The sequence below is a fragment of the Maniola jurtina genome, chromosome 23 (assembly GCF_905333055.1).
Source record: "Maniola jurtina chromosome 23, ilManJurt1.1, whole genome shotgun sequence".
Classification (NCBI taxonomy): domain Eukaryota; kingdom Metazoa; phylum Arthropoda; class Insecta; order Lepidoptera; family Nymphalidae; genus Maniola; species Maniola jurtina.
In genome coordinates this window covers 9312106-9335460 of record NC_060051.1, presented here as the reverse complement: position 1 = coordinate 9335460, position 23355 = coordinate 9312106, and the positions used below count along the sequence as shown (strand labels likewise).

The window sequence follows — 23355 nt, the reverse complement described above, 5'->3', positions numbered from 1 at the left end:
CTAGCAGACAGACAGGCAGACAGACAGACACACTTTCGCATGTGAGCTTTACGTAAAAACTTGCGGATTGCATGCGGGACTCAAATACAGTGGCTGATTAAAGATAATTAAGATGGTTAAGAATTCCCAGTTTAATATAAAGAAATATTGGTGTCAATTGATTTTAATTGGTGGTATCTTATATCTACTACCAACAGCTCGCTAAAACGACTTACACTTCTTTAGAATTTTTAGCTCAGTGCAGTTTAATCAAACTCAGAACAGGAAAATTACTTTCCGGCATACTGTGACGTCTTATTTGCCAATTATATGTATATTATTACTTACCTATACTTACCTACTTATTCTCAGCGAAGTTCTTATTTTTGGCGGATTTAAATGCGGGTTGGATAAATATAAAACATGAATAGATAAAAGAAAAATAAAACCGACTTCAAAACCCACAAGCATTAAAAAGTAAAAAATAATTTTTGTTCCTACACGTGTAATGTATGTATGAAGTCGAGCGAGCATAATAAAAGAAACTAGAAATCAAAGTGTGAAGTCGGTTTTATTTTTCTATTGAAATTTTTTTATTTCACAATTTTTAATGGCCCCACTGTACTATAGTTAAAACTCTACTGTTTACTAAGCTATAATTATACTGATCGCGAGCAATTTACTCTTATGCACTGTTCTGTTTTCCATCTCCAAAGATATTCATCAAATCTTCATCAAATTTATATGGGACCACCTACGAAGTACACCCTTTCAAACAAAAAAATATGTTTCCAGATCGGTCCAGGCGTCTGTGAGTAATCGGGGAACATACATAAAAAAAAGGAACCTCCTCCTTTTTACCCGACTACGGCAAAGCTGAAAGGAAGGGTTATGATTTTAGTTATTAAGTCGGTTAAAAAAAAATCCTCGCCACTCCTTGCGGCGATTTGCGCTGGCCCTTACTCGCATTTACTCTACGTTTGTGGTAAAAGTCCGCGGAAAATCCGACTTCATTGACACCTCAGCTAACTGTAAACATAAATAGCCAAGTACAACACTCAGAAACGTAGTAGGTATTTATCGTATTGATAATGTGCAATGTATAACGTGACAAATCGAACTATTGCCGTCAAGTGACGGAGACAGGCGGTCATAATGTGCGACAGTTAACCTAACATTACATTAAAGTGCTCTCTTGGTTAAATTACATAAAAGTGGTCGTGTTGTGATGAAAAATGGGGAAAAGTGAATCATGGATTACGCCGTTCAAGAAACAGGTAAAATTCTGTAAATTTTTTATATCTAAGTACTTAGGTACTTATTATTTTTATTGGCGTCTGGATATTTAAAAATAATGTTGTTGCTTTAGGTAGTTACTGAAGTAGGTTGGACAAACCCAGATAATATAGTGAATTTATTTCCAATTGGAAATAATTATACAATTCTGCATGGTTGATTGACTGATATCACTTATTTTATGTGTTTTATTTCTTTGTATTGTTTAATTTGTGTATAAGTACCCTACTTATAGTGTAATGTAATTAAAATATATAGAAATTAATTATTATTATCAATGGTTTCAAAGGCCCTACTCAAACCCTCTAGGTACATGTAGACTACAGGATATACATAGTTCGTGACAGGTCGACATGGCAATCGGGGTGGGGACACCCCGCACACCCGCGCTAACCCGGTGCGGGTTAGCGCGTGTGACGTGCGGGTGTGCGGGGCGTCCCCCCGCCTCATACCCCGATTGCCATCTCGACCTGTCGCGTAATTAGATATGCCAAGTTCCATTAAAAACCGTTTTGTAGTTTCAGCTTCAGCATGATGCGCGTTATAGGTGCCTACTTACCAACAGAGAAAAAAACAGACATACAGACAGACAAAAATTAAAAAAAAATAAGTAGGTAAGTACCTAGGTATACTTATTAAATTGAGCTCTAGATCGGTAAAAATACTTAACTATTATTCACTTAACTAGCTTTTCCCGCGACTTCGTTCGCGTAATTCATAGATATAGCTTCTTCAAGATTCAAGATTCAAGATTTTTATATGCAGAAACATTTTTTACAGTGAGATGTTATTATACATACACATAAATACATATACATAATCAGGCATGCTTTGTACAAAGTCATTAAAAAGCTCTGGTATAATGTAGCTATTTATCACAGCAATCCTTGGAATGAAAAGGAAATCAGATCATTAGTTCCGGAGATTTCCTCCTACATCCAAACATAAAAACTTCACTTCTTTATAATATCCATTTTCCTATATTGTAGATGTAAACAGAAATCATCCATTTCATAATATAACTCTACGATGCAATTACAGTTTTATTATATTATTTCTTTGTTTATCTTTATAATCCAAGTTAATAACTATTAACAGTCTATTAATTAATCGAATTATAACATTAGCTGATAATAATAATTATTGATATCGTACTGTGAGATATAAAATATAACTATTATGCGTAAACATAAATAAAAATCTGTTTTAGAATGTGCAGGTAAAGCCCTTTCATATGATACCCCACTTGGTATATTAGGTAGGTATCTTATTTTGAAAAAAACACATTTTAATTTTTTTTTTAATGATGTAACTAAAAATTCACGGTTTTCAGATTGATTGATTATGATGTTATTTAGACAAATCGCGATCTTATTTCAAATCTTTTGTCGTCCGAAGCCGACTAACCCAGTTCTTTGTTGATCTTGGCCCCCTTTTCCCATTTTATGAGTGTTGTTATGATAACTGATAAGAAATAAGAATAAAGCCAAGTAGCTGAGCCGCTTCTGCTTTGTGCGCGTGGATTTACATAATCCATAAGCAATTATTACCTAAGTTTTATTTAAGTCTTATTTTTGTTTAAAATTAATACACTACCAAGTAATCATTTTTATTAAGCCTTTATTTTACAAAATTTGTATAAGTATCTACGTATATCTCGTTTGATGCATATATTAACCCGCGACCCAAAAAGAGGGGTGTTATAAGTTTGACGTGTGTATCTGTCTGTGGCATCGCAGCTCCTAAGCGAATAACCGATTTTAATTTAGTTTTTTTTTCGTTTGAAAGGTGGCTTGATCGAGAGTGTTCTTAGCTATAATTGAAGAAAATCGGTTTAGCCGTTTGTAAGTTATCATCTCTTTTCTAGTTTTCTTATAGAGGTTTTTGTGTCGGGGGTTTTTTTTAATTTTGAGAAACTTAGATCCTGATCTATTGTTTTTATATTTAGACTTTTTAGAGTTACAACCTGTTTTGTGAGCCTTTTCAATAAAATAAAATAAGTATAGCTACTAATATTATCATATCGACCTTTCTCATTATATTTTAATCGCCAAATTATCTAGTTACCCAAGATCACCAACCAATCTGATTACCGATTAGTTGCTGAAATATTACTATCATCAATCAATGCCGAAATGAGGTCAGATCTTTGGAAAAATTAGCGCTATCGCAAATATCTGTCAAGACATCTCGATATTATCAGGATTATACCCTATTTTACTATCGCTCACGCTTCAGCATTATCAGAAATGATTTTATCAAAATCAGGTGTAAAACGATAAATACTTCAAAAAGATACAAAACACTTGCCAGGAACCTTCTTGTGATATAATAATCATTGTATTACCTTGATAAGAACGACATTGAAGAAAATCACACTAATATTATAAAGGCGAAAGTTTATGTGTATTATGTGTGTGTGTATGTTTGTTACTCCTTTACGCAAAAACTACTAGACGGATTTGGCTGAAATTTGGAATGGAGATAGATAATATCCTGGATTAGCACATAGGCTACTTTTCATCCCGGAAAATCAGAGTTCCTCACGGGATTTCGACAAACCTAAATCCACGCGGTCGAAATCGCGGGCATCGGTAAGTATAAATAATAAATATCAAACATGGCAATTGCCATGCTGCCTGAAGTCCAAGAAATTGGTGTCCTCGATCTTTAACAAAAAAAATCGGTCAAGTGCGAGGTTTTCGGATTTGTTCCTTTACTTGTGCTTGACATTGCTACCTGCCAGTTCTAGGTCAACGGAAAATATGTCTAGACAGACAGACAGACAACGAAGTAATCCTATAAGGGTTCCTTTTTCTTTTGACGTACCTACGGAACCCTTAAAACCAAATACAAGGCTTTCTGGTCGTAGTTAAAAAAATAAAAAAACACGATTGCATAAAAAAAAATCACTTTGGAAAATGGTGCTCCACATCCGCCATACTAAGTAATATTATAATAAAGACCGTACTTTTAAAATGATAACTGACAAAATATACCTATCTTTTTCAGTGTTTCGTGACCCTTGGCGTGTCATTGAACATGGCGGCCCATGGCCTGGTGATGGGGTTCGCGGCCATCCTGCTGCCCCAGCTCCGACTGCCCGGCTCCATCATCCCCATAGATGACGCCTCTGGCTCTTGGATTGGTAAGGAGATTTATCTATCGTCGTCTATTGATTCATACACTCAATACATCGATGTATATGGATGGGCCCTTCGAAGATAAAAAACGCGCTCAAAAAGTCAATAGAATTTGCAAAAGTCTCTTGACTTTGTCAATGACGATGACGTAAGATGGAAGCGTATTTTTGCGGACGGAATTGTATGGGAAAGGCTAATCCATATACATCGATGACTCAATAGCTCAAAAGGTTGAGGAGCCGACTGAATTCTAAAAGGTCAGCGGTTCGAACCCCACCCGTTACGCTATTGTCGTACCTACTCCTAATACAGCTTTGCGCTTAGTTGGAGGGGAAAGGGGAATATTAGTCATGATTAACATGGCTAATATTCTTTTTTTTTTAAAATGTCTAGGCAAAACTTTTTCCACGCGCTTTTATTTATAAGATTACTTACTAAATGATGGATTTAGGTTTTTTTAAAATCCCGTGGGAACTGTTTGCTTTTCCGGGATAAAAAGTAGGCTACGGTCGTCCCCGGGATATAGCTAACTCTGTACCAAATTTCATCAAAATCGGTACAGCGGTTGGCCCGTGAAAACGTAGCAGACAGACAGACAACACACACTTTCGCATTTATAATATATTAGTATGGATGGATAAAGATTAAAGAAAAGAAAGAAAGAAAAAATGTTTATTTTTGAAATCTGTGCGACACATTACCAGTTATACATACCTATGGGTTAGGATTATCCCGGCGCCTCTAATACTTTGAGCATTAAAATCAAAAAACCTCAAGTAGAAGAAGCGCCGGAATAAACTGTGCCATGTGTGGCACAACCCGAAAAAAAAAAGGTTCCAACTCAGCATAAATGCTGTATGCCTTGCCCATACACAATAACATACAGCGCTGATTTTCAGAAGGAACCCCGATCCGGGTGGCGCCACGGAACACTTCGTAATTCTAAGCTATAGTAATTAATAGTTCATTTTTGTTTCATTTCAGCCGCAATCCTGGGATTTGCCCTTGTCACCGGAAACTTCGTGGTTCCCACCATAATGGCCAAATACGGCAGAAGAACTGCTAATCTAGCTAGCTTAGCGCCAATGATTGTCGGATGGTTTTGCATCATCCTCGCCACTAACATTACTATACTCCTCATCGCAAGATTTCTTCAAGGCCTCGCTATGGGTATGAGTGCTTCTCTCGGCCCTGTATTAATAGGAGAATACACCAGCCCAAAGAATAGGGGAGCGTTCCTCACATCCATATCATTGACGATAGCGACAGGAGTTCTTTTCGTCCATACTCTAGGCTCCTTTCTCACTTGGCAAACGACTGCTCTGGTAATCGCATTCCTAGTTTTCGCAGATATATTGATAGTGATATACTCTCCAGAATCACCCAGTTGGCTGGCTGATCAAGGAAGATACGATGAGTGTAGAAAAATTTTCCACTGGCTGAGAGGTGATACCGAAGATGATGAATTAGAAAAGATGATAGATGCCAGCAAAATTGTAAGAGAAGCCAAAGAATTCGCAAACGTTTCAGACTCTTTCGTGAAGAAAGTAAGAACTAATTTAGCGTATATAAATACGACAATGAGAAAGAAAGAGTTCTACAAACCGATTTTTATAATGATCCACATTTATACTTTAGGACAATGGTCTGGCGCGAATCTTTTGGCCGCGTACACCATTGATATCTTTACGAATGTTATTGGAACCGGAGCGAACATTTCTCTCATGGTGATCACTCTTGATATTCAGAGAATCATTTCGAACACCATGGCCGTTTATGTGATAAAGAAAGTCAAACGTCGGACCATGCTGTTTGCAACTGTTGGAATAAATCTGTTTGCATTTTTGGCGACAGCAGCTTACACTTACTCCAGAAAACATGACCTACTGCCGTTTGAACATCCAGCTATTGGCATAGCTCTCATCCACATTCACATGTTCTCGATAGCAACTGGTACAGTGCCTCTTCCATTCATCATTGCTGGAGAAGTATTTCCATTGGAATACAGGAGTCTGGCTGGTGGTTTAAGTGTTCTTTTCCTGTCATCAAACCTGTTTATCACGGTGAAGACTGTTCCATATTTGTTCACGAATGTTGGCATCCATGGAGCGTATGTTTTGTACGCGGGTGTGGTGGGTTATTGCCTTGTGATCGCGTGGCTCTTCCTACCAGAAACTAAGGACAGGACTTTGCAAGAAATCGAGGATGAGTTCCGAGGTAGACCGCTCTCTCCCGAGGAACTAAAGTCCGTTCAATCTCTGACTTCTATGAAACAATTTAATACAGACAGACGGTGTAGTAGCCCCGTTATATGATACATGTATTTTAAGTATTATAGTTATAATTATTTGTACATAGTGAGACAAAATAAATGGATTAAGAAGACATATTATATGAGTAAGTTAATACTGTAGCTATTGGTGAAAATTTGGAACTTTCATTATGCGAATATGGAGAGTTTGTGATACTGCTCTAGTAAGATAGTGTAAGTACACTGTAAGTAGAAATTTATTAGGAGGTAGTCTAAGTAATCTAATGAAACATGTTTAATTAAGTATATTTTTATTCTACTTATTTATTATTGTAAATAAAATGTGATAGCAAATAAAATTAAGGATTTACACGTATAAGAAGAAAGAGTTTTTTTAACGAATATTATAGCCATGTTAATCATGAGATTTCCCCTTTCTCCTCCTACTAAACGTAAAGTTACGCTAGGAGCAGATACGACAATATAGTGCATTTGACAATTTGAACCGCCGACCTTTCGGAATTCAGTCCACTCTTGATCTATTGAGATTTGAGGCACTTCTTAAAAACACCCCTTGTCGTTCATAGATTTTTATTTCATTAAAATCATTTTGAATTTATTTGAGAGCTTTTCCTTAATTTTTATAAAGCCCTAAGCGTTGTTTGAATAATTACCGATAGCACTCAAACTACATATTTTAACGTAGCCTACCTATTTCATATCACAATAATGACGTTCTTGTAATTTCCATTATTGAGGTAGGTCAATAATAGATACGTTATTTTATTTATTTATTGGCCATATTAAGCTCGGCATAAATGATCATTGTAACAATAAAAACACTTGATAAGATTACGTAATAAAATAAGAGCTTTAATCGAATGGTATTTACGAATTTTATGACAATATTGATAGGTATCCAAGTATCCAACAGAATGTGCAAAGGATAAAAATCATTAAAAACAGTAACGAAAAAAATGACGAAAGAGTTAAATAAATCAAATAAAAGTTCTCCTTGTTAAATTACATAAATGTGCTCAAAGTATTTTGATTAAATCACATAATATTGTTCGTGTTGTGTGAAAATGGGAAGAAAGGAATCATGGATTACCCCGTTCAAGAAACAGGTAAATTAAACTTTGATTTTATTTTGACATTTGGATAAAATGGAGGATAAAAGAATAAATAGGTAGGTCTTATAATAGCTTTATGGTAGGTACAATCTTAATTACATTGTTTTTATTGAAAAAAAAATTAAAAAAATTAAAAAAGTAGAGAGCCCCTAAAACCAAAAAAGAGAAAGGAGGTTTGAAAATTAAGTCCAAACTACATCTCTTAAATTCTTGCTACAGGTACCTAGGTACGCTCAGACTATCAATGGATTAATAATCCATCTAAAAATCTATCTTGTTAAGGTTAGGCTGCTTCTTTAAGGAAATAATCTGCTTTCTAGATTAGATAGAGCTGCCAATAATGTAGGCATTTCTTCGATGTCTCAACCGGTAGACGTCCATTAATCCTCAACAGTAGGTAGGTACATAAACACGGGCTTGGTCGTAACCAGTGGGATATGAGGAGTTCTTGACGAGGAGATATCTCGAATGCTGCCCAGCTGACCATCACACATACCACAGAATATAGTGTGATATATAAACGTCTTGAATACGCGATTGGCTGGCGAATGACGGGTGCACACGATTGACAGATCAGTCGGCGCGAGTGTACGTGATTGGTTGATACGTCGACTTTCGCTTCCCGGATTCGCCAACTTACTACGCTGCTTCAGGCCCAAGTTATTGCTAGACACTATTCAAAATTTCAGTGCTTCGTAACGGTCGGCGTATCAGTGAACATGGCAGCACATGGACTTCTGATCGGGTACGCGGCCATACTGCTGCCCCAGCTCCGCCAACCTGACTCCATCATCCCTATAGACGACGCTTCTGGCTCCTGGATTGGTAGTTTATTTTTTCCAGTACTTGGTAACATCTTTAGGACAAGCTAAAAGTGTATCTTCTACAAGACAAGATGTAGCATCATTCGTTATTTGGAGAACCTGGGATCTCTCATGCTAATTTCTTCGGACAAAGCCTTCGTATAGTTAGGGTTCCGTACCTCAAAAGGAAAAAAGGAACCCTTATAGGAACACTTTGTTCTCTTGTCTGTCCGTCTGTCAAAAATATCGTCTGGTATATCTCATCAGGTCAAAAACTACTTTAGCTATGTAGATGTATACCTGATATGGAAATTTTCCATTACAGCCTCAATCCTGGGATTCGCTCTCGTAGCGGGTAACTTTATAGTGCCCACCATCATGGCCAAATGCGGCAGAAGAACTGCCAACCTGGCCAGCCTGGTGCCAATGCTCGTTGGCTGGTTCTGCATCATCCTTGCAACGAATATAACTACACTCCTCATCGCCAGGCTGTTCCAGGGCCTTGCCATGGGTATGAGCGCTTCTCTCGGACCAGTATTAATAGCAGAATACACCAGCCCAAGAAACAGAGGCGCTTTCCTCACATTCATATCACTATCGATAGCGACAGGAGTTCTTTGTGTTCATACTCTTGGATCCTTCCTTACATGGCAAGCGACTGCTTTGGTGAATGCTTTCCTAGTTTTCGGGAATCTGTTGATAGTGATGTACTCTCCCGAATCACCAAGTTGGTTAGCTGATCAAGGAAGATACAATGAGTGCAGACAAGTGTTCCACTGGCTGAGAGGTAACAACGAAGATGAGGAATTAGCAAAAATAATAGAAGCCAGCAAAATGATCAGAGAAGCCAAAGAATTTGAAAACATATCAGACACTTTTGCTAAGAAATTAAGGAGTAATTTAGCGTATATGAATACGACAGTTAGGAAGAAAGAGTTCTACAAACCAATATTCATAATGATTCACATTTACACTTTAGGCCAATGGGCTGGAGCGAACGTTATATCTGCATACACAATTGATATTTTCACAAACATTATTGGGCCTAAAGCAAATTTTCCTGTGATGATGATCACGCTTGATATTCAGAGAATTCTTTCGAATACCATGGCTGTTTTTGTTATTAGGAAAGTCAAGCGTCGGACTATGTTATTGGTAAGTGTTGGAATAAATTTATTCGCGTTTCTTTCTCTAGCAGCTTACACATATTGCAAAACACATAACCTATTGCTTTTCGATCACCCAGCCATTGGAATTGGCTTAATTCACATACACATGTTCTCAATAGCAACTGGTACAGTCCCCTTACCATTTATCATTGCGGGGGAAGTATTTCCATTAGAATACCGAAGTTTGGCTGGTGGTATAAGCGTTCTTTTCTTGTCGATCAATCTATTTATTACGGTCAAAACAGTTCCCTATTTATTCAATACAATAGGTATTTATGGAGCTTATGTTTTATATGCTTGTGTTGTGGGTTATTGCCTGGTGGTTTCTCTGGTATTTCTGCCAGAGACCAAGGACAGGACATTGCAAGAAATTGAGGATGAATTCCGAGGCAGACCGCTGTCTCCGGAAGAGTTGTCATTTACGCAATCTCTGACTTATTTGAAGCAATATAATACGGACAGACGGTTTAGCAGTCCTCTTATATGATTTTGTTCATATAAGATTGATTAAGAGTGATTAACACCTTCAAACTTCAAACACCTTTGAGAGCATTATGGAGAACTCTCAGGCTTGCAGGTTTCCTCTGTTTTCCTTCACCGTCAAAGCAAGTGATATTAAATCGTTTAAAACTCACGTATGGCTCCGAGGTTAAATTTATGCGTGAACGGGATCGAACCTCCGACCTCTTGCACGTCTTAACTGCTAGGCTATCACGACTCCAAATTGAATGTCTAAATCTAATTGACATTTAATTTAACGTCAAAACTGACGTGATATGTACGTCTATTTTAAGGTTTACAGAATAACTTATTATAATATTATGTTATTAAGCTTATTATAATTATTCCGTTTATTAACCCTAAGAGCCCGGCCACATATCAAGTGATTACATACTCTTTGCACATATGGCGGAGCGCAGCGCAGAGCATTTTTCAAAGTCAAAGTATTATCGACATTGTCCTCGTTGAAATAATATCTAAAATCAAGTGCATCGGTGCGGATACTCGCGCATCCGCGCGCAGTCCCGCGCGTGCTCGCGCATTCTCTGGTAGAAATTCGCGTAATGTGTCACGCGGTTAGAAAACTTCGCGGGCATGCACTACGCTGCGCTCCGCCACATGTGCGCCGGCCCTTAAACAGTCACCGTAGGATGTATACTCGGACGGGCGGCAAATTCGTATTATATTTTAGTCCGGGGTAGATAGACTAACGCGTTTCCGAGTATACACCCTAGGTTGGCTGTTTTAGGGTGAATAAACGGAACAACCCTGCGGAAATAATTGGAATGTGTATTTAAATAAAAGACAAAAGATTTACAATAATCAACTCATTTATTTTTTCGTTTAATTAATATTTATATCTCGTAGCAATAAACAAAGTTTGCATCCGTTTCTACTTCACTTAACACAAAAATAACAGTAAAAAAAAACTCTTAAAACTATTTTTAATTAATAACATAACGATCTTTTTTAATCAAATTATAATAGACAGCACCCATTTTAAATGATTCACACCCCTGGCATCAAACATTGATCGCAATCAATGCATTTTTATTAACCGACTTCCAAAAAAGGAGGAGGTTCTCAATTCATCGGAATCTTTTTTTTTTTTTTTTAATGTAAATTGTAAGTATCACTTGCTTTTACTATTGGTCCAAGGTCCCAGAGCCGCCAGACGTTACTTATTTTCTGAGAAACAAAATGTGTGGAATAGAATTGGTATTATGTGTACTTTTAACGTAAGCATATCTACTAGCTGTGGCGACGGCTTATTTAAAGATATCGGCTGCTAAAGGTACGTAAACACATTACTCGCTTTTTTTCAATTGCCCCTGAGATCTATAGACGGAACTTAGACTTTGCTCAGACTTAAGACTGTTAAAATGACAAACTTATGTCGGCGTTATATCGCCGACATAAGTTTGTCTCGTTTTAACTCAAGCTTAAGTCAGAGCAAAGTCAAAGTACGCTTTATATATAGGTGTCAGCCTGAGTGCTGATTTTTATGTATGTTTTACAGCCTTTAGCAGCTGATAACTATAAATTGGTCGTCAGAAATGCGTGTGTTAATAGTACACACTAACACTACTCTATCCCATACATTTTGTTTCTCAGAAAATATTTGATTTGCTTCATATTAAAAAAAAAAAGGATAAAATACAGTCTTAGCAAGAGTACCATAGATTCAACATATTACGACAAATCATGTGATGCTAGGGGTCTGTATTCCCATAGTACGATGTTTGAATGAAAATAAATGCCAATCTGTAATTTAGTGAGTCGTGACAGTAAAGAACCGAATCGAAAATGGCGGCGTTCATCATTCTCTCTCACTTACACTCAATATCTGTATAGTGTGCGAGTGAAAGGGAGTTATTACGTCGCATTTTGGTATTCGTTATTTTTCGATCGATGTATCGAAATGTGTAGCAATTATTTTCGTTCATATATCGTACTAGTATAGTGTTTCTATTAAATACAAGATTTTTATTTTTTAAAGTAAAAAGATTGATATTTTATTTAAAAATTGCAGCATTTCATTTTTGGAAATTTAGAATTTATTTTGGTAATTTATATATACCATAAGTTAAATAGTTTAATTAGTTTTTACAGAGAAAACAAAATTTTATTTTGCCTTTGTGTTCAATTAGAAACACCCTGTGTATGGTTGAAAATTGAAATTAATCGTGTTTTAATAGTGCAAAATGTTTCTCTTTAAATTAATCTATAAGTAAGTATACTATTTTATTATGACTTTTTTCATTTTAATATTTTGAAAAAAAAAAATACGGAAGGCCACGTTTTTAGGGTTCCGTACCTCAAAAGGGAAACGGAACCCTTATTTTAAATTAAACATTTTGCACTAATAACACTGAATCGATGCTGAATAGTAAAATTTAACCACTAATTAAAATATAAAATATAAAGCTAATATTCCACTAAACCTTTTTTTTAAAATCATACATCAAGTCGGTGGTGAGTTAGCGATTTACGAAAATACATATTTTTTGTCTTTTTTCTAATATTATTTATATCTTTTTATGTTAATACAAATATTAAGTAGAAGAAGGATCCGATTCCGAATTTAATTCTAGATTTCTAGACTTCTCTAGATTTATTTATAAAGTAAAAAATATGTAAAGAAGTGTTTTACATATTTTCAATATTTAAAATTCAAAATCGGATCAAAATAGACCAATAACTACAACACTGACAATACGTTAAATTATTAAGGGCACCTTGAATATTTAAGAACCATAAATCGTTGAGAACCAACCAAAAAATTGTAAAATATGATATGAAAATCCTGTTAACTTGTTTTTGGTGTAAACAAAAAACCCGAACCGAAGGGTTCTTTACTATTTTGCAAGATATACCCAACACTTTTATGTAGGAAAGGATTGTCAGAAATTCTTCATTTCAACTTCAGTAGTTAGATAGCCTTATCTAACTACTGAAGTTGAAGCTTTGAGTTTTATTGTAACATTTTAAATTAAAAAAAAAACTTCTGATATAAGGTGGCCCTTGAGTAATAGTATACAGTATTGTAGTCTTAAATGTGAAAATATTAATTTAATTCGTCTTAACTAGACAAGCGTATTTAGTATTGTGATATTTGGTAAGAAAAAAGAAGACAATTGTTTTTTTTTTTTTAAGAAAAGCTCCCATAAAACGCATGTCAAGTTAAAAAGGCACACAGACTGTACATACATACATAGCACTAATGTATCAGTATATTTTATTAAAAAAAAAAAACAATACATTTAGTCAGATCTTTGATTCAAACACTGAATGTTATGTAGATATACATGAATAAAATATGTATAACATATGTATATATATATATATATATATATATATATATATATATATATATATTATGCGACAGATCCGCACAGCCCCCGCGCTAACCCGGTGCCGGACAGCACCTCATACCCCGATAGCCATCTCGACCTGTCGCATACTATATGTACCAATGCTATATAAAGTATAGTGCGTGCAAAAAATAAGTCCAACCTGAAGTATCAATGGAATTGTTCAAAAACCGGTCAAGTGCGAGTAGGACTGGCACACGAAAGATTCCGTACCATCTTTATTTCATTTCATTTTTTTAAATTGTCATGGAGGCCATTTTGATTTTTTTTTAATTTGTTGTTACAGCGGCAATAGAAATATACGCTGAAAATTCAAACTCTTTACCTACTCCGGTTCATGATATACAGCTCGCTGACAGACAGACGGACAGGCAGACGAGGCTTGCTTGTATAACATGCGCAAACCGCCATGTTTAAACTTCAGATTGGACTAGTCAAATAAACTGAGTTTCTTATATAAATTGTAAATTATGTGATACACAAAGACACAAATGCATTTTTATTTATACGCGCGAAATTTATCAAAAACCCTGTGCAAGAGAATGACAATACGTATTTTTATCCGACTACGTAAGTGTGTATTATCCTTCTATACGGAACCCGCCGTTATTTAGATTGAAACTATCAAGTAAAGGCGTACATTGTTCACTCGAGTCTCGAAAAAAAGATTATAAGGCGCAATGCAAACCGACGGAGTGAATGGTCCCGAGGTATTCTTTCTTGATAATAATCCTAACTCAACCTTTCCTATCTTAACCAACCAATCCTAACTTAACCTTTATTTATTTTAGCATCAGACTTTGGGAGTTTTAGGTTGAAATCTACTGTTAAAACGAGACAGCGTTATACCGCTGGCATAAATCTGTCTCGTTTTAACTGAAACTAAAGTCTAAGCAAAGTCAAAGTGCACTCTATAGATCTCAACCTTAGGGCGCTGGCATAAAGAGCCAGGTTTCCGGTACTTGCAAGTCGCTGCGGGTAAAATAGCTCCATACTATCTTAAGAGCTCTCACATAAAGAGTCAGGTAAAAGATATAAGATGATTATAAATTCCCAAAAAGAATCAGGAACCGAACCCGGGACCTCCCGCTTATAAGCTCATAGCATTCACCACTGCGCCAAGTAGGTTAAGAAATCTTGAACGCTTTGCAAAAAAAACACCTCCCTGTTCTTTGACAATTTGCCTTGAGCCTTATAATTGTGTAATTTTTTTACATATTTATTTAAATTTTAAACAATCTGTAAAAAATTTAAAAATAAAAGTAAATAGTAATTTACACTGTTTTTTATCATATTTCTTTAATAGTAAAATAAACACATGATTATTCCAAGACAAGTAGGTTAAGAACTCTGGGACGCTTTACAAAAAACACCTCCCTGTTCTTTGACAATTTGCCTTGAGCCTTATAATTGTGTAATTTTTACATATTTATTTAAATTTTAAACAATCTGTAAAAAAATTAAAAATAAAAGTTTATAGTAATTTACAATGCTTTTTATTATATATCTTTAATAGTTAAATAAACTCATGATTCCTCGAAGACATACTACTTTTTGTCGCAATGTACAAGTGGGCCTACAACACATATTGGTCCGTGGTCTACATACATAATATGAAATATACATCTTATATGCCCGTTATATGACCTGAACCCTGAAATTTGGGACCTAAAGCCGTGTCCACACAAACAGAAATCTATGTTCCGTAGAGTTCCCTAACTTCGTCTGCTTTTGACCGTTTTTTCAAATTTTCCGCCAATCGGATCTAAAAAAATTTGTTATGTCTGACAAACATCGTCCAATGGTAATAGTTCTTTTTATGTGTGTATGAAAGTGTACCTACTGTTTATAGTTTAGGCAAGCTAATGACCGTTAAAAAAATAGACGAAGTTAAGGTGAAATTCCAAACTTCATCTATGCATAGGAAATTAATTTTAAACATAATGCCAATTTTATCAAAAAAATATAAATAAGATAAAATTATTCAAAAGTCCAAATACACTATCTTAATGCCTTTTAATTTTATATATTTTATACTTTTATTTAGGTAGACGAAATTAGGGCGTACTTTGTCCAAAATCGTTCTTAAATTCAGGGGTGGCACAAAGGTATCGTAAATAAAAATGAAATATGATGAATGAATTAAACACTTTAATCGTAGTAATCGTAAAACTGTCTTTTTCTTAGGCATTCTAATGCTAAATCCAACATGTCTTGGCTGTGAGCAACTGTATATGATCGTTTTTTCTTTTTTACGAATTCTCGATTCATGTCTAGAGTTTTTGGATTACCAACGTTATGGCATTTATCTCCCCTAAATTAGTGCAAAAAGTTTAAGGTAGGGTTAAACTGTATTTATATTTTCTCGGGATACCAAAAGAATGTTAAATTTAATTTATTATTAGTATTGACTCATTGTTTTTATTGTTTCTACATACCAGGATGTGGTACGAGACAAGATTCAGCATTTAACCTTATGCATGCAACTCAGGGATGCCCTCTTTGCAATGACTCAATCTGACAAATATCGAGGCCTTAAGGAAAACATGGAAGGTCATCCTTTGATTAAAAAAATGTTAATATCTCTTCAAAACCAACGTTATGGCATTTATCTCCCCTAAATTAGTGCAAAAAGTTTAAGGTAGGGTTAAACTGTATTTATATTTTCTCGGGATACCAAAAGAATGTTAAATTTAATTTATTATTAGTATTGACTCATTGTTTTTATTGTTTCTACATACCAGGATGTGGTACGAGACAAGATTCAGCATTTAACCTTATGCATGCAACTCAGGGATGCCCTCTTTGCAATGACTCAATCTGACAAATATCGAGGCCTTAAGGAAAACATGGAAGGTCATCCTTTGATTAAAAAAATGTTAATATCTCTTCAAAACCAACGTTATGGCATTTATCTCCCCTAAATTAGTGCAAAAAGTTTAAGGTAGGGTTAAACTGTATTTATATTTTCTCGGGATACCAAAAGAATGTTAAATTTAATTTATTATTAGTATTGACTCATTGTTTTTATTGTTTCTACATACCAGGATGTGGTACGAGACAAGATTCAGCATTTAACCTTATGCATGCAACTCAGGGATGCCCTCTTTGCAATGACTCAATCTGACAAATATCGAGGCCTTAAGGAAAACATGGAAGGTCATCCTTTGATTAAAAAAATGTTAATATCTCTTCAAAACCAACGTTATGGCATTTATCTCCCCTAAATTAGTGCAAAAAGTTTAAGGTAGGGTTAAACTGTATTTATATTTTCTCGGGATACCAAAAGAATGTTAAATTTAATTTATTATTAGTATTGACTCATTGTTTTTATTGTTTCTACATACCAGGATGTGGTACGAGACAAGATTCAGCATTTAACCCTATGCATGCAACTCAGGGATGCCCTCTTTGCAATGACTCAATCTGACAAATATCGAGGCCTTAAGGAAAACATGGAAGGTCATCCTTTGACTGAAAAAATGTTAATATCTCTTCAAAACCAACGTTATGGCATTTATCTCCCCTAAATTAGTGCAAAAAGTTTAAGGTAGGGTTAAACTGTATTTATATTTTCTCGGGATACCAAAAGAATGTTAAATTTAATTTATTATTAGTATTGACTCATTGTTTTTATTGTTTCTACATACCAGGATGTGGTACGAGACAAGATTCAGCATTTAACCCTATGCATGCAACTCAGGGATGCCCTCTTTGCAATGACTCAATCTGACAAATATCGAGGCCTTAAGGAAAACATGGAAGGTCATCCTTTGATTAAAAAAATGTTAATATCTCTTCAAAACCAACGTTATGGCATTTATCTCCCCTAAATTAGTGCAAAAAGTTTAAGGTAGGGTTAAACTGTATTTATATTTTCTCGGGATACCAAAAGAATGTTAAATTTAATTTATTATTAGTATTGACTCATTGTTTTTATTGTTTCTACATACCAGGATGTGGTACGAGACAAGATTCAGCATTTAACCTTATGCATGCAACTCAGGGATGCCCTCTTTGCAATGACTCAATCTGACAAATATCGAGGCCTTAAGGAAAACATGGAAGGTCATCCTTTGATTAAAAAAATGTTAATATCTCTTCAAAACTAACGTTATGGCATTTATCTCCCCTAAATTAGTGCAAAAAGTTTAAGGTAGGGTTAAACTGTATTTATATTTTCTCGGGATACCAAAAGAATGTTAAATTAAATTTATTATTAGTATTGACTCATTGTTTTTATTGTTTCTACATACCAGGATGTGGTACGAGACAAGATTCAGCATTTAACCTTATGCATGCAACTCAGGGATGCCCTCTTTGCAATGACTCAATCTGACAAATATCGAGGCCTTAAGGAAAACATGGAAGGTCATCCTTTGATTAAAAAAATGTTAATATCTCTTCAAAACCAACGTTATGGCATTTATCTCCCCTAAATTAGTGCAAAAAGTTTAAGGTAGGGTTAAACTGTATTTATATTTTCTCGGGATACCAAAAGAATGTTAAATTTAATTTATTATTAGTATTGACTCATTGTTTTTATTGTTTCTACATACCAGGATGTGGTACGAGACAAGATTCAGCATTTAACCTTATGCATGCAACTCAGGGATGCCCTCTTTGCAATGACTCAATCTGACAAATATCGAGGCCTTAAGGAAAACATGGAAGGTCATCCTTTGATTAAAAAAATGTTAATATCTCTTCAAAACCAACGTTATGGCATTTATCTCCCCTAAATTAGTGCAAAAAGTTTAAGGTAGGGTTAAACTGTATTTATATTTTCTCGGGATACCAAAAGAATGTTAAATTTAATTTATTATTAGTATTGACTCATTGTTTTTATTGTTTCTACATACCAGGATGTGGTACGAGACAAGATTCAGCATTTAACCTTATGCATGCAACTCAGGGATGCCCTCTTTGCAATGACTCAATCTGACAAATATCGAGGCCTTAAGGAAAACATGGAAGGTCATCCTTTGATTAAAAAAATGTTAATATCTCTTCAAAACCAACGTTATGGCATTTATCTCCCCTAAATTAGTGCAAAAAGTTTAAGGTAGGGTTAAATTGTATTTATATTTTCTCGGGATACCAAAAGAATGTTAAATTTAATTTATTATTAGTATTGACTCATTGTTTTTATTGTTTCTACATACCAGGATGTGGTACGAGACAAGATTCAGCATTTAACCTTATGCATGCAACTCAGGGATGCCCTCTTTGCAATGACTCAATATGACAAATATCGAGGCCTTAAGGAAAACATGGAAGGTCATCCTTTGATTAAAAAATGTTAATATCTCTTCAAAACCAACGTTATGGCATTTATCTCCCCTAAATTAGTGCAAAAAGTTTAAGGTAGGGTTAAACTGTATTTATATTTTCTCGGGATACCAAAAGAATGTTAAATTTAATTTATTATTAGTATTGACTCATTGTTTTTATTGTTTCTACATACCAGGATGTGGTACGAGACAAGATTCAGCATTTAACCTTATGCATGCAACTCAGGGATGCCCTCTTTGCAATGACTCAATCTGACAAATATCGAGGCCTTAAGGAAAACATGGAAGGTCATCCTTTGATTAAAAAAATGTTAATATCTCTTCAAAACCAACGTTATGGCATTTATCTCCCCTAAATTAGTGCAAAAAGTTTAAGGTAGGGTTAAACTGTATTTATATTTTCTCGGGATACCAAAAGAATGTTAAATTTAATTTATTATTAGTATTGACTCATTGTTTTTATTGTTTCTACATACCAGGATGTGGTACGAGACAAGATTCAGCATTTAACCTTATGCATGCAACTCAGGGATGACCTCTTTGCAATGACTCAATCTGACAAATATCGAGGCCTTAAGGAAAACATGGAAGGTCATCCTTTGATTAAAAAAATGTTAATATCTCTTCAAAACCAACGTTATGGCATTTATCTCCCCTAAATTAGTGCAAAAAGTTTAAGGTAGGGTTAAACTGTATTTATATTTTCTCGGGATACCAAAAGAATGTTAAATTTAATTTATTATTAGTATTGACTCATTGTTTTTATTGTTTCTACATACCAGGATGTGGTACGAGACAAGATTCAGCATTTAACCTTATGCATGCAACTCAGGGATGCCCTCTTTGCAATGACTCAATCTGACAAATATCGAGGCCTTAAGGAAAACATGGAAGGTCATCCTTTGATTAAAAAAATGTTAATATCTCTTCAAAACTAACGTTATGGCATTTATCTCCCCTAAATTAGTGCAAAAAGTTTAAGGTAGGGTTAAACTGTATTTATATTTTCTCGGGATACCAAAAGAATGTTAAATTAAATTTATTATTAGTATTGACTCATTGTTTTTATTGTTTCTACATACCAGGATGTGGTACGAGACAAGATTCAGCATTTAACCTTATGCATGCAACTCAGGGATGCCCTCTTTGCAATGACTCAATCTGACAAATATCGAGGCCTTAAGGAAAACATGGAAGGTCATCCTTTGATTAAAAAAATGTTAATATCTCTTCAAAACCAACGTTATGGCATTTATCTCCCCAAAATTAGTGCAAAAAGTTTAAGGTAGGGTTAAACTGTATTTATATTTTCTCGGGATACCAAAAGAATGTTAAATTTAATTTATTATTAGTATTGACTCATTGTTTTTATTGTTTCTACATACCAGGATGTGGTACGAGACAAGATTCAGCATTTAACCTTATGCATGCAACTCAGGGATGCCCTCTTTGCAATGACTCAATCTGACAAATATCGAGGCCTTAAGGAAAACATGGAAGGTCATCCTTTGATTAAAAAAATGTTAATATCTCTTCAAAACCAACGTTATGGCATTTATCTCCCCAAAATTAGTGCAAAAAGTTTAAGGTAGGGTTAAACTGTATTTATATTTTCTCGGGATACCAAAAGAATGTTAAATTTAATTTATTATTAGTATTGACTCATTGTTTTTATTGTTTCTACATACCAGGATGTGGTACGAGACAAGATTCAGCATTTAACCTTATGCATGCAACTCAGGGATGCCCTCTTTGCAATGACTCAATCTGACAAATATCGAGGCCTTAAGGAAAACATGGAAGGTCATCCTTTGATTAAAAAAATGTTAATATCTCTTCAAAACCAACGTTATGGCATTTATCTCCCCTAAATTAGTGCAAAAAGTTTAAGGTAGGGTTAAATTGTATTTATATTTTCTCGGGATACCAAAAGAATGTTAAATTTAATTTATTATTAGTATTGACTCATTGTTTTTATTGTTTCTACATACCAGGATGTGGTACGAGACAAGATTCAGCATTTAACCTTATGCATGCAACTCAGGGATGCCCTCTTTGCAATGACTCAATCTGACAAATATCGAGGCCTTAAGGAAAACATGGAAGGTCATCCTTTGATTAAAAAAATGTTAATATCTCTTCAAAACCAACGTTATGGCATTTATCTCCCCTAAATTAGTGCAAAAAGTTTAAGGTAGGGTTAAACTGTATTTATATTTTCTCGGGATACCAAAAGAATGTTAAATTTAATTTATTATTAGTATTGACTCATTGTTTTTATTGTTTCTACATACCAGGATGTGGTACGAGACAAGATTCAGCATTTAACCTTATGCATGCAACTCAGGGATGCCCTCTTTGCAATGACTCAATCTGACAAATATCGAGGCCTTAAGGATAACATGGAAGGTCATCCTTTGATTAAAAAAATGTTAATATCTCTTCAAAACCAACGTTATGGCATTTATCTCCCCTAAATTAGTGCAAAAAGTTTAAGGTAGGGTTAAACTGTATTTATATTTTCTCGGGATACCAAAAGAATGTTAAATTTAATTTATTATTAGTATTGACTCATTGTTTTTATTGTTTCTACATACCAGGATGTGGTACGAGACAAGATTCAGCATTTAACCTTATGCATGCAACTCAGGGATGCCCTCTTTGCAATGACTCAATCTGACAAATATCGAGGCCTTAAGGAAAACATGGAAGGTCATCCTTTGATTAAAAAAATGTTAATATCTCTTCAAAACCAACGTTATGGCATTTATCTCCCCTAAATTAGTGCAAAAAGTTTAAGGTAGGGTTAAACTGTATTTATATTTTCTCGGGATACCAAAAGAATGTTAAATTTAATTTATTATTAGTATTGACTCATTGTTTTTATTGTTTCTACATACCAGGATGTGGTACGAGACAAGATTCAGCATTTAATCTTATGCATGCAACTCAGGGATGCCCTCTTTGCAATGACTCAATCTGACAAATATCGAGGCCTTAAGGAAAACATGGAAGGTCATCCTTTGATTAAAAAAATGTTAATATCTCTTCAAAACCAACGTTATGGCATTTATCTCCCCTAAATTAGTGCAAAAAGTTTAAGGTAGGGTTAAACTGTATTTATATTTTCTCGGGATACCAAAAGAATGTTAAATTTAATTTATTATTAGTATTGACTCATTGTTTTTATTGTTTCTACATACCAGGATGTGGTACGAGACAAGATTCAGCATTTAACCTTATGCATGCAACTCAGGGATGCCCTCTTTGCAATGACTCAATCTGACAAATATCGAGGCCTTAAGGAAAACATGGAAGGTCATCCTTTGATTAAAAAAATGTTAATATCTCTTCAAAACCAACGTTATGGCATTTATCTCCCCTAAATTAGTGCAAAAAGTTTAAGGTAGGGTTAAACTGTATTTATATTTTCTCGGGATACCAAAAGAATGTTAAATTTAATTTATTATTAGTATTGACTCATTGTTTTTATTGTTTCTACATACCAGGATGTGGTACGAGACAAGATTCAGCATTTAACCTTATGCATGCAACTCAGGGATGCCCTCTTTGCAATGACTCAATCTGACAAATATCGAGGCCTTAAGGAAAACATGGAAGGTCATCCTTTGATTAAAAAAATGTTAATATCTCTTCAAAACCAACGTTATGGCATTTATCTCCCCTAAATTAGTGCAAAAAGTTTAAGGTAGGGTTAAACTGTATTTATATTTTCTCGGGATACCAAAAGAATGTTAAATTTAATTTATTATTAGTATTGACTCATTGTTTTTATTGTTTCTACATACCAGGATGTGGTACGAGACAAGATTCAGCATTTAACCTTATGCATGCAACTCAGGGATGCCCTCTTTGCAATGACTCAATCTGACAAATATCGAGGCCTTAAGGAAAACATGGAAGGTCATCCTTTGACTGAAAAAATGTTAATATCTCTTCAAAACCAACGTTATGGCATTTATCTCCCCTAAATTAGTGCAAAAAGTTTAAAGTAGGGTTAAACTGTATTTATATTTTCTCGGGATACCAAAAGAATGTTAAATTTAATTTATTCAATGGTGTTATTAAAATTTTACCAAATAAACTTGGAGCAGGTATCCGGGCTCGAATCCGGCATTTCAGCTCATCCCATAAGTGTTCTATCGGATTCAAGTCAGGGTTTCGAGCTGACCAGTCCATTGTACGAATGTCCACGGCGTGTACATACTGGGCTACCACATGAGTAACATGAAGCCGTGCATTATGATGCATAAACTGACATATTCTGCCCGATATATCCTGCGTAAGGTACCACATGGTCAGTGAGGATTTCAGTAATTTATCAATGACATCAATCCACGTGTACAACCCCGTGGTTCGATGAAAACTTACGCTGTACGTGTGGTTAACGA

At 34.9% G+C, this 23355-nt stretch overlaps 2 protein-coding genes across 2 annotated transcripts; both read left to right on the top strand.

Annotated features, from left to right (window-relative positions):
* The first annotated feature begins 1042 nt into the window (after window positions 1-1042).
* On the top strand, window positions 1043-7288 carry LOC123877170 (facilitated trehalose transporter Tret1-like). The gene is made up of 3 exons (XM_045923674.1): window positions 1043-1256; window positions 4288-4423; window positions 5403-7288. Exons 1-3 carry the CDS (start codon window positions 1215-1217, stop codon window positions 6731-6733), a joined length of 1509 nt encoding a protein of 502 aa, XP_045779630.1. The 5' UTR covers window positions 1043-1214; the 3' UTR covers window positions 6734-7288.
* Window positions 7289-8402: 1114 nt separating this feature from the next.
* LOC123877177 (facilitated trehalose transporter Tret1-like) lies at window positions 8403-10695 on the top strand. Its single transcript, XM_045923686.1, has 2 exons — window positions 8403-8627; window positions 8931-10695. The coding sequence occupies exons 1-2, from the start codon at window positions 8522-8524 to the stop codon at window positions 10259-10261; spliced, it is 1437 nt and encodes a 478-aa protein (XP_045779642.1). The 5' UTR covers window positions 8403-8521; the 3' UTR covers window positions 10262-10695.
* The last annotated feature ends 12660 nt before the right edge of the window (window positions 10696-23355 follow it).